Genomic DNA, 13,229 nt, shown 5'->3' with positions numbered 1-13,229 from the left:
TAAAAACTAAAACTCATTGACTAGATTTAGCTTAGACACTTTGGATTTAAAAACACTGTATAATTTTTATTATTAAATTCGATTATCAACCTTTATTCTAGAGTTCAGGCATGTTTCTTCTCCTTGTCAAAACCCCTAAAAAAAGGGAGGGCAACCCAGAAGTAAGGGGGAATCTAAGAAATACTGAGATCCCAGGATTAAGTTTAATTTAAAGGAAGTGGAGCATACAAACTCTACTCTCTTTCCTGTGCTGTCATATTCAGTGTTTGGCTGCAAATAGCCTCAGACTTGGTTAAAGTGGGGATAATAATTGCCCCATCTTTTGCAAATTTTTGTTTTGTTGTAAATGAAATATAATCATGTTTTTGAAGGAAGCCCTATATATTGTAAAATGTTAAATAATTTACAGTATCATAATCACTACTTCAAAATTAGGATTATGCATATAACATGTTTCAACAGAAAAACTGATAATTTAAAGTTTCTTTATCTCATTATCTACAGAATATCCATTCTACCCTATATATTTGGGGTTGTTATTTGCATATTATGAATGGAAAACATTAGACTTAGAGATGCTAATTAAAATCAGGAAGTAAGTGATAGCAAAACCAAAACTTAAATTTAGAGACTCTTCATTTTTCAGTTCAGTAAATTATGCTACCTTTGGAATGGCATGTTAGACTCTCAGATTATACTGAGCTAACTTAAAATATAGAGAGTTTAATTGTTCAGTTTACACGGGAAAGGAAAAAGTCATCACAGAATTGGGAAAATATAAATTTCTCTATTTTTAGAATTCATTTCATAGCAGTATTCTTTTTTGTTGATACCATTCCCTCTTTCCTTTTGTTTTGTAGCTTTTTTGCCACTCTCCGAAATCCCCAAGCTTCTTTTTTGCATATCCTGATTTTTTATTTTACATAAACATTTAACATCTTTAAATGCTCTTCAGAAACATTTTCAATTACTACAAGTATCTTCCATCATTCTTGTTTTATATTTAAGTGATTTTCTTATTTTCTGTGTTAGATTATTTTCTTGAGATTTATTTATGAAATAATTTTTGAAATTGTTCTTATGAAAAATTACTTCTAAGCATTTTATTTTCTCTTTGCATTCATTTCTTCCTCCTTTTCTGATTTTTATAAATTTTGTTTTTGTAGGTTTCCATACAATTTCAAAAAATGTAGTAGATTAGGTTAAATTAATTTCGAATGCTATCTTCTGATCATTTTTTTCATGCTACATCAAATACTTGAGGAAGGAAAACTGGATTTCAAAATGAGCATGAAAGAAGAGCTTTGACCATTGACATAAATTTACACTTCTATTGCTTTTCTCAACTTCTATTGTTTCATATAAGGGATTTTTTTTTTTATCAGAAAATGATTTCTTATATACTTTGACTAGGGTAACTGTTAGTTGGTATTCCATTCTCTTTGGGCAGTAAACTTTTCTTATTTTTGTATAGTAAAATGTCTAGAAAACAGTCTTCATTCCTGGAAATCATTTTAGATTCAGTAACCTCTCACGATTTTAAAAAGAAATTGATATATTAAGTGTACTTTTAGTGTTTAGAAAATATTGATACTTCTGAAAAAGCTAACTAAAAAACTAGTCTTTAATTTTCTCTGAAATTTTTGTTTCTTTCTAACCCAGGTTGATTTAGCACCCATTTTAAACACTGAATTTAAAAAAATATACCTGTACCCGGCCGGTGTGTCTCAGTGGTTGAGTGTTGACCCAGGAACCAAGAGGTCAGGGTTCGATTCCCATTCAGGGCACATGTCTGGCTTGTGGGCTCGATCCCCAGTAGGGGGTGTGCAGGAGGCAGCCAATCAATGATGTTTCTCATCCATGTTTCTAGCTCTCTATCCCTCTCCCTTCCTCTCTGTCTCAAATTATACATATATACACACACACATATATATACATACACACATGTATATATACATATATGTGTAAGATATGTCTCTGTCTATCTATCTATCTATCTATCTATCTACCTATCTACCTACCTACCTACCTATCTGTATACATGCACACACACTAACATACACATCTGATATGATCTTTCAGGAATCTTGAACTTCATATTTTTTTCTTTTTTGGTATGTGGTAGTTTATTATAACCTGATACACAGATTTATTCATCCATACAATAACTCCTATTTCCCCAAAGTATGGCAGATAATAACTAATAAAAAGCTATCAAAAGATAGCTGTGATATGAATGTGAGCAACATGGAATATAGACATCTATAAGTAAACAGTAGGATTCCATTTTACAGATTTTGAAACTGAGGTTCAGTGTGCTTAAGTAACCAAGGTCACATATTTGGGATTCACTCCATCACAAAGATGGCGCCCAGTCCCCTCAACCCCACCAGAGTCACCCAGTCCTTTCAGGCCCACTGGGGGGAGGGAGGTGGCAGGCGTATGGTGCGGCCAGACCCGCCCTCAGCCCCCCAGCTGCCCAGGGCCGGCCCGAGGCACAGGCAAGCCTCGGATGTCGGCTGCTCAGCTGCCTAGGGCTGGCTCGAGGCGCAGGCAAGCCTCTGATGGTGGCTGCCCAGCCGATGCCCGAGGTGCAGGCAAGCCTCAGATGGCGGCTGCCCAGGGCCGCCTGAGGCTCAGGTAACCAGGGCCGGCCGAGGCTTGCGCTGCCTGCTGTGGCAGCAGCAGAGGTGTGATGGGGGCGTTGCCTTTTCCTGATTGCTGGGTTGCCTCCCGCCCCTGAGGGCTCCCGGATTGTGAGAGGGGGCAGGCCGGACTGAGAGACACCCCCCTCCAGTGCATGAATTTTCATGCACCGGGCCTCTAGTCTATAATAATATCCTACAATATGTATCCACAAGGAACATTATATCAACTCTGCTACTGGTGGTGTGCAGGGGTGGTGGTGGGGAATGTGGTGAGCTATACAGCAAATACAATTAAATAATAGATACTTGAAGTTGCTCAAAATTGCTTTACATATATTTTAGGTGGGAAAATACTATTTCAAAAGAAATTATTATAATTTTGATGAACATTCCTAAAATGTTCATGTTATTCTTCTAATTAATTTTTACCTCTTCTTTTTAAAAAATATAGTGCCTTTACTTTCCCGAATTCTGCCTTCCGATGCATGTAAAATATACAAACAAGGTATCAATATCAGGTAAGGTGATTTGATTTTTTTTCCTGAGTAATAGAAAATCGAGATTTAGAAGAATCTTTCCCCTTACCCCTCTAGTAATAGCTTACATTAGGATGTAGTATAACTTAAACATGCTGTAATAAAGTCACAACATTTTATCTCATTTGAGACATACTATATACAGATAACCAAAGGTATCAACTCTTAACTAAAACAAAGGTATTATTCTTATTCAACTACAGAATATCTAGAAGGCAAACAGTGAAGAACATGATGTAATACTAAGAAGATTTAAGATGGTCATCTCCTTGATCCTGGCTTTTTAAGGAATAAGGGACACATAAGTAGAAGACCTAATTCTTGTCCTTCTTTCCCTACTCTTATACCCTTCTGTTCCCAATGTACCCATCCATGAATCCATTCATCTGTTCAATCATTTATTCTAGTGAACTTTTTAACACTAAATTTAATATTCTTCTGTTTCTTTTTAAAACTTAAGATTGATGATTGGATCATGTGGAAAATCTGTTTTACTCATTTCAGAATTTTACTTTTATCATTCCTTATTATCTTTAGCTTTATATTAATGTAGGTATATTTGTAAATTAAGTATATGGAAGTTATATATAATGCTAGTGAATACGCCAACATATATATATATATACACACACACATATATGTGTATATTAGTATATTTATAAATTATATATACATATATACAATATTACATATATATCTTTATACATATCCAGAATATTAATTTGGATATGTAAGAGGTTAGAACTGGAAATGTCTTAAAATATTATTTCATGTAAACTGTTGTTTTATAGATGAGAAAGTGAAGTGATTTTTACAGGAGCACTTTGCAAATTAGTAGCTGAGCCAGGACCTCCAACTTCCTGTCAGTTCCCACCATGTCACAAGGCAGAAATTTTAAAAAACTAACTGTATAAAATTCACTATGTAATATGTTGAATTTAGAGGAAGAGATAACCTTTAGTTGGAAGTAAGTTCTAGGTTAATTATTCTCAAGCAGTAGAATTAGATTAAAGTAGAAGTTTCTAAATTTTTGTTTTTTAAAAAAATAACCTCTTCAGAAGTTTCTAATTATGATAGTGCTCATGCACATTAAGTTCATGGTAATTATAGAAACCTTGGAAATTACAGAAAAGTATACAAGAGAAACTAGGAAAGGATTTGATAATGATGTAGGTTTAATTCAGCAGCCCATTGTTAACAGTATATTATGGATTCATAAAAAATTATTCATCAATTTAAAAATGTTTAATATAGGCACTTGCCAAAGGTAGTAGCTAATTTGGGAGAATAGTATTTTATTCCATGTGTTATACTTTAAGGTTAGTTTTAGTTTTGTTTGATTTTTAGAAATAGCAAAAAAGGAGGGACTTCCTCTTTTAAAAAATTATATCACATTTATATATGACTTTTGGAAGTAAATTTTATTATGAATATTATGTAAGAAATATAGATAATAAAACCACAAAATGGTTAAAATGGAGACATGAAAATAGGAGCCTGTGGGAGAATCATTGTTATAGAAATGTAGGTTAAGAGGAAGCTGCTTTAATGTAGTAAGACACTCAGACCTAGGGCTTACACGCAGCTGAGGATGAAGGAGAAATGTGATAAGTTCCAAAGCTCTTATTTCTAAACAAAGTTTACCACAACATTAATGGAAAGGCTGGATTTTAGGAAGCTTGGCAAAGTTTTTTGGCCTATATGACAAGAATTGACTTAAAAAATATGTTAACATTAAATAAAAACTTTCAAATATAAATGTCAAAAGACTTAGTTTTTTAAAACATCACTTCAAATAAAGCTGAATTTTAAATATATCAAAGAAATCTTTAAAGTTTACTCATACCTCATGACAGGCATCTGATCATGTAAATATGTTCTTTGGTGTCAAGGAGAGATGAATACTTTATTTTTTTCGATGAGAGAGAAACATCGATCAGCTGCCCCTTGCACACCTCCCACTGGGGATGTGCCCGCAACCATGTTACATGCCCTTGACCGGAATCGAACCCAGGACCTTTCAGTCCGCAGGCCAATGCTCTATCCACTGAGCCAAACCGGTTAGGGCGAGAGATGAATACTTTAGTAGAAATAGGAAAGTGTGAGCAGCTTTATTGTTGTGAATACTAAAATATTTTCACTATTAATTTTAATAATTTGAGGTGATCTGTACCCACTGACTGAAATGATCATTGCAAACTTTGCCCCATTTCAGGCTTTTCCTGTCTCAAGAGAAGGCTCTATTTCCTTTTTCAGTGCTATTTGGCATTTTTCAAGTTTTTATATCAAAAAATATTTTCTGTTTAAATCTTTGCATTTATATAAAGATTTTTTTGTTCTTCATAGCCATTACATGTCAAAAATTAATATTTAGGTTCATAGGCTTAAAGCGAAGGAATAGTTAATACATTAAAATATCATGATACATTTTATCATTATGAGGCATGTGAGATATTTATTAGGCCATATAATATGTCAGGGATATTGCAGAAGATGTATTAGGTAGTCATTTCAATTGCAAATTATAAAAGTACAGATGAAATAAAAATTGACTGTTACTGATTTTAGGTGTGACTACATCTAGGAGCTTAAATATCACCATGTAAATCTATCTCTGCCTCTCTTTGTATCTCCTTTCTCAGTATTTTCACCCTTACCCCTTGCAACTCACTACCACTGTCATCCAGGATGGGCAGGAATGGAATGGAGGCAGAGACTGTTCTGGCCACCCACCCTTTTTAAAAAGTTTTTTTTTATGTGGGGTGTAGAGTTTCCTGATAGCTAAAGCTTAGAGTCCAAATAGGGCACTTACATAAATTGATCTGTTTCTTTTTGATACTATCAGTAGCCACACCTTATAAAGGGAAGGGATAAGCCCCTTTAACTAGCATTATTTTCTCTTATGCCATATGTACACGCAACAGCAGGACATGTTTAGCAGTACAAGCACTAGTAGTGCAATAGCAGGCCACTGGCAGCAGATCAGAAGCCACAATTCAGTTATAAAGCAGCAGACAGGGTTCATCCCTACAGGAGTTGGTGACTTGCTTTTTTTTAGTTCTTCTTGATTTCATTCTGAGGGAATATGTATATTTTATATGGCTCAGAAAAGAGCTCCTTGCACATAGGATAATCAAACTTTCCTATTTGGTCTGGTTCATCCCTGTTACCCTCGTAAAATTATTAATAGGATCACTTTCACTTTTTTAAAAAAAGTTTTTTATTGATTTGAGAGAGAGAGGGAGAGAAACATTGATCTACTGCCTCCTGCACACCCCCTACTGGGGATTGAGCCCACAATCTGGGCATGTGTCCTGACCTGGAATCGAACCAGTGACCTCTTGATGCAAGGACGACACCCAACCAACTGAGCCACACCTGTCAGGGCTCACTTTTACTTTTAAAAATAACCCTCTTTATTCTTTTGATGCAGTGAGATGTTTCATTTCTCAGCTTTTTTGTGTAGGGAAACCAAGAATGCCCATTCACTTTGCCTTGTCCAGGGTGAAAACTGAAAAGCCTACAGAGTAATGAATTCTTATAATTTCATTAGAACTCAGTAGTTGGAGTGGATCTTTTACAGAGACTTAAAGGTGTTTCCTTGGGCATGATCACCATCATGTAACAAATGTGTCAACCCATTTCTTAGATTAAGGACTATGTTTTGAGCAGTTAGTCAGAGAGGTCCTGATGTGATCTACAAAGTGTTCAAAGATTGAAGGACTTTAGGGTACTTGGGAACTTTTCCATTCCAGTATTCTCCCTAATTTCAGCAAGTAGTAATTTGTGAAATTTGAGACCAATTCATTGGGGTAGACTGTCAGGTCTTGGTTACCAAAGAGCACAATAAATACACTAAAGTGAATCTGTGAGCTTTTGACATAGGAATGATCGATAAGATTTTCAAGCTGTGGAGATGTTGGAAAAGAGAATGCTAATTGAATCTAGGAAGTTAAACAGAAAAGCTAAAAGACTTTGGGATAAGTTAAGTGGGTTACCAAGTGGAAGGATGAAGCAAGTTTTGGTACCTGATGGTTAGGGATAGGGCATAGATATAGAGCAAAAGGCCAAGCATGTGGTACATCCATTGCTTTTACAACCTTCTTAATTACTCTGCTGAGTCAGTAACATGGTCTTAAAGGAATCAAAGAATATTAGACAGGTTTGCTTTCTTTTTCTGTCCTGAAGTTGTTATTTTTATGGAGTAGTTACAGTAAGGGAACTACTGTAACAAAGGCACAATACTTCCAACAATGGGGAAACAATCATTATTAGAGTATATATTCAGAAAAATGAAATACAAGTAAAATGGAATATATTTAAATATCCTTTTGGTGTTTTTTTTTTTTTTAAATAAGATACTTTAAATGCAGTTGTGTGTGTTTTTCTCTAAATTTGACTTTGAAATATGGTATTAGCATCTTGGTTTGAGTTTAGAAGGAACAAAGTTTGGTTTAATTATTATGGATTGTTGTTGAATTTTATTTGTCAGAATTTCTCATCCACATATCTTTCACAGGCTTGACACTACTCTCATTGACTTTACTGACATGAAGTGCCAACGAGGGGATTTAAGCTTCATTTTCAATGGGGATGCAGCACCCTCTGAATCTTTTGTAGTATTAGACAATGAACAAAAAGTTTATCAGCGAATACACCATGAGGTGAGCATTCCTCTAAATGGTTTTTAAAAAATGTCTTTGTATTGAGCCAAGTGTCAGTGTAATTGTTTCAAAGGGCTTAAGGTATAATTGGGATTGATCCTAAAGCTTTTATTTTCTTACTACTAGTTTTTAAATTTAATTTAATTTTATATATTATCATCCGGTTTTCATCTTGATCAAGCCAGTGAGTCTGTTTGCTCATAATTCACCGATGATCTGCTAGTTAGGTGAACTCCATTTTCTCTTAGTTCTTAATTGTTGAACCTGCGCTGTCCCTTTCGCCATTTATTATCTTACAACCGTAGCTTCTTTTAAAATGTTACTGACCATCCCTATCTCTTTATCTGTACTTTGATCCTCTGTCTGTACTCTTATTTTTCCTCACTCTTTGGCTGCCTTTCTTTTATCTTTTTCTTCTTAAAGTACAAAATTATCTTCCTTTCATCACATCAGAAATCTATGTTGGTGTTGCTTACCCAACCATCATTGAAAACTATATGCACCATTATCCTCATCCTTTAATTTCCTGAATGCCCCTTTCCCTGCTTTTAGAGACGCTGGAAAGACAAAGCTTTTCTAGTATCTCTATCATTGATAGTACTACAAAATTTTCTTAGTCAACATTTTGTTTTGTCACTTTTTAAATTTTGTTGTTATTTTTCACCACTTCATTTCTGCATATTGTCATTCACCACATCTTATGGTTCCTTCCTCAACATCTCTTAGATTAGAACTTCCTACTACCATATCTGTTGATGAGACCTTAGTTACCTTGTACGTGTACTATTGAAAAGTAGTGTCTTAACTGGCACTGAGCAATGAAGATTTAGATTGGAAGAGGAGAAGGTATTCCTTGTGGAGCACACAGGGTGAGTAAAGTCAGGGAAGTGGGAATAAGAATGGTCTTTTGGGGAAACAGAAAAGAGATCTGAGTAGAGTGAAGTTTTCTCTTATTGAGTATGCAAACATGGTTTATGGCAGGTATTAAAAGCCAGAAAGATAACTTAGGATTTGCTGTAGTTAGTAACAAAGTCATAGATTCTTAAATTATTGATATGATCTAAAAGTAATTCAAGTGAATTAATCTTATGTATTTCTTTCACTTTCCCTCCCTTCCTTTCTTAAACATTTATCAAGGACCTAGTAAATGCTAGACACTTCTAAATGCTATGGATAGTGGATCTGTATTAATAGTGTATATCCATTATTATTATATATATTATTATATTAAGCATTAATTGCCAGCATATTGGAACTATTATTTAAGTACTTTAATTAAAAAGTATTTATCATTAAATTCTTAAAATAACCTATCGAAGTAAATACTTTTATTATCTTCATTTTTTGTCTTTTTGCTTTATTGTTATGAAGCATCTTTAAAATTACATATGTTAACAAAGCCAGTATAAACTTTGATTACTTTGTGAAAAGTTGAGTGAGCTTACCCTCTCTCTGCCATGCTGTTACTTAACTGTAAAGAACACCTGGCCCTAAAAGGTTGGATTCATTTTCCCCTGGGGAGGGATTATCTTCATTTTACACATGAGAAAATTGAGGCTTACAAATATTAAATGACATGTTCAAGATCACATAGCTGATATGCAGAATGGATTGGAAAAGGAAGAGATTGGAGGCAGGGAAGTTATGGTTATACAGTTTAGAGGTGATGAGGTTCTTAACTGAGATGGTGTAGTGAATAATTAAGAAAGAGAAATGATGACTTATATTTCCAAGAATGAAATAATAGGACTTGCTAAATAGGTTGAGTGAATTAAGAATTGGAAAGATTTAAGGGTGAGTGTAGTGATTCTGTCTTGAAGAGTAGAATGACGGTTTCCACTGATAAAGTTGGGTTATTTGGAAAAGGAAATAGGTTTGGGGTTTTGGATAATGCTCATTTTGAGTCCATTGCTAAAACCAGCACACTTGTTTCAACCTTCTCTTTAGTAGACTTCTTTGAAGTATTTGCTATTATTGATAACTCAGTTCTTAAAATTTTCATTTCCTTATGAATTGACCTTCGTCTCTTGTTCTTTTCTCTCCATCTTATTCTCCTTTCCCTGTTCCCTACTCACCTGTTTAATCTTGATTTGCCTCTGATGTGGTTCTCATTTTTACAAACTGGCAGAATAATCTCTTCTATTCTCACAAAGTATATATTTGTAACTCCAGATAAATCTTCTGAGCGGAGACCTATCTACTCAAATGGGATATCATGTATGTCTCCAAGATAACTTCAAAATTTAGTTTGTCTAAAGCTAAACTCATTATTTTCCCCCCAAACCTGCTTTTTTTTTTTTTTTCCATTTTCCTTCTTTTGGTGAATGACATCATTTTCTATTCATCCAGATAACTGAGAATTATTTTTGACATCTTTTCTTATACTCCATGTTTTCTAACTAGAGATTATGTATAGTCATTTCTGTTTCCCTGTGTCTAATAAATATCCCTTTTTTATTCATAGTGTTAATGCCTCAATTTAGATATTCATTGTCTTTCAACTCGACTATCACAAGTCTTATAAATGATCTTCCTGGCCCCCTTCTGTTCTGCTTCTAAATTATCTCACATATTGGAGATAGATTGAATGTTGAAAACAAATTTATGAAACCTGCCTTCTTTAAAGACATTTTAAAGTTTCCTATTCCTAAAGAGTGAAATCCACATTCCTTAGCATGCCATGGTTACTTCTGTGACCTGGCTTTTCCAGCCTTTTTCTTACTTTGCTGTCTTAGATACAGTAGTACTTATCTCTTTGCAATTTTTCAGACATGCCAGGCTATTTAGCGTTTATTTTATTGTTCACATTGTTTCCACTTCCTGGAATGCCCTTCTTCTTGCACCTTCATACTTAAGGGGCACTGCTTCGTGTTACTTCCTCCCCTGCCAGGTGACCATTGTTTTCTTTATGCTTTCGCTGAATATGGTATCAAAGACCCTCTTCTGCTATTTGTTTATGTGGCTGCCTTCCTTTGTGGGGTTAAGCTCCTCAAGGTTATGGGGTTCATTTAGTTGTAGTCTCTGGTACCTGATACAGCATCAGTACTTTCTAGGCCAGAGTTTGGGAACCTTTCGTAAAGGTATAGATCAGCGGTTCTCAACCTATGGGTCGAGACCCCTTTGGGGGTCAAACGACCCTTTCACAGGGGTCGCCTAAGACCATCGGAAAACACATATATAATTACATATTGTTTTTGTGATTCATCACTATGCTTATGTTCAATTTGTAACCATGAAATTGGGGGTCACCACAACATGAGGAACTGTATTAAAGGGTCGCAGCATTAGGAAGGTTGAGAACCACTGGTATAGATAATAAATATTTTAGATATATTTGCATGCTATATGGTCTCTGTCACAACTACTCAACTCTGCTGTGATTAGTATAAAAGCAGCCAGAGATATTATGTACATGAATAATGAAAAATGTAGTGGATTGGATTTGGCCTGCTGGCCATAGTTTGCTGACCTTTCTTATAGATTCAGATATTTATTAAAAAATTTGACCTATTGCATAATAAATGAGAATAGCATAGCTAACTAGGCAGAGGTAAGTGGAAATATGGTACTGAAAGAGAAACCAAAGATTAAGGCTAGTAGTGTAAACATTAGCTGATGTTATAGTATTGATGAAGTCACCAAAGGACTGGTATTTAAGGTATGTATATGTGTGTATTTTATGCCTAAAACTTACAGATAAGCTGTATTTTAAGTAATAATCCTTAAGAAGGAAATACTTGTTTATTCTAATGTGCATATATAAGTAATAACTGTTCAATAAATGTTTGTTGAATGGATGTAACAGTTTTTTTTCAATGATATGGTGATGATCAGTCTATGATTTATAGAAGAGTTCTGTTCTAAAAGTTTATTTAAAAATAGGGTGTTTGAAGCAAGGCAAATTTCTTCACAGTCTTATATGTAATGTTGTTCTCAAGCTAATACACAAAATCCTAATTGATTATAATATATTTGAAAGATAATGTCTGACAGTTCTGTATAACCTATGTCTGCCTAAATTTTCTTAAGAAAATTGTGTTCTGAATTAGTTTGGGTTACCAGAAATACATTTGTACCTTAGCATTAATGTCAAGAGTTTCCATTCCTCACTTGTAAGGGTGAAGGAAATGGTACTATCCCAGTCCCAAGGTATTGCTGTTTTTTCTATAGACGATAGATTAAGAATTGGACTATGCCGAAACCGGTTTGGCTCAGTGGATAGAGCGTCGGCCTGCGGACTGAAGGGTCCCAGGTTCGATTCCGGTCAAGGGCATGTACCTGGGTTGCGGGCACATCCCCAGTAGGAGATGTGCAGGAGGCAGCTGAACGATGTTTCTCTCTCATCGATGTTTCCAACTCTCTATCTCTCTCCCTTCCTCTCTGTAAAAAATCAATAAAATATATTTTTTTTAAAAAAGGGATTGGACTATATCTGGGTGAAAGTTCAGTGGTGAAAAATAGAAAATGGGCCTCTTGGTAATCTATAATAATAGAAGTGTAATATGCTAATTCGACTGGACAGCCAAACGACCTTCCGGACGAAGCTGGGGCTACGAGGGTCTAGGCAAGCCACTGCAGCTGCAAGGGCCAAGCCCTTTGCACAAATTTTGTGCATCGGGCCTCTAGTATACAAATAAGGAGGTGTGGGAAATCAAGCCTCTCGACCAGTGGTTGCCAACCTGTGGGTCATGACCCCTTTGGGGGTCGAACAACCCTTTCACAGGGGTCGCCTAAGACCATCGGAAAACACATATATAATTACATATTGTTTTTGTGATTCATCACTATGCTTTAATTATGTTCAATTTGTAACAATGAAAATACATCCTGTATATCAGATATTTACATTACAATTCATAACTAGCAAAATTACAGTTATGAAGTAGCAAGGAAAATAATTTTATGGTTGGGGGTCATCACAACATGAGGAACTATATTAAAGGGTCGCGGCATTAGGAAGGTTGAGAACCACTGCTTTAGACATTGTAAACTTCATGCACAGTTCTCATTCTCCAGTGAGCTCTCTAGATTCTGCCTTCTATTCTCCCTTTTTTTTTTTGTTTCTACTTGAGACTCTTTGATCCTAAGTATCAGAGACTCTCTCTTGGCCTGTTAAAGATAGAATCTCTTCTTTTACCTGCTCACTTACCCTTCTGTACCTGATTTCTTAATCTTCTGTTCCTGAAACAAACACAAAGCTTTCTCTTTTTTCTCATTTAAAAAATAATTATTGATCACGTATTATATGTGAGCACTGGAGAATATGCAGAGAATAAAACCAGAAGTAAGGCTACTTATCAAGTTTAGAAATCATAGGTTGATATGTATGGATTTCTTTTTTCCCCCCAAGAAATACAGAGCAAATCCCTCTGGACTGCTTT

The 13,229-nt window shown here is 35.1% G+C and overlaps 1 protein-coding gene across 1 annotated transcript in view; it reads left to right on the top strand.

The window, feature by feature from the left end:
• ANKRD13C (ankyrin repeat domain 13C) overlaps window positions 1–13,229 on the top strand; it is a gene marked incomplete at its 5' end in the record, with an annotated part of 72,793 nt that overhangs the window by 32,062 nt on the left and 27,502 nt on the right. Inside the window, 2 exons of the mRNA XM_005871960.2 lie at window positions 3,100–3,166; window positions 7,704–7,848. Of these exons, the coding sequence (XP_005872022.1) occupies window positions 3,100–3,166; window positions 7,704–7,848 (212 nt within the window). The remainder of the gene's footprint in view (window positions 1–3,099; window positions 3,167–7,703; window positions 7,849–13,229) is intronic.

The sequence above is a fragment of the Myotis brandtii genome, unplaced genomic scaffold, assembly GCF_000412655.1.
Source record: "Myotis brandtii unplaced genomic scaffold, ASM41265v1 scaffold36, whole genome shotgun sequence".
Taxonomy (NCBI): Eukaryota; Metazoa; Chordata; class Mammalia; order Chiroptera; family Vespertilionidae; genus Myotis; species Myotis brandtii.
The sequence above is the reverse complement of the archived record's forward strand: the minus strand, read 5'-3'. Positions and strand labels throughout refer to the sequence as shown.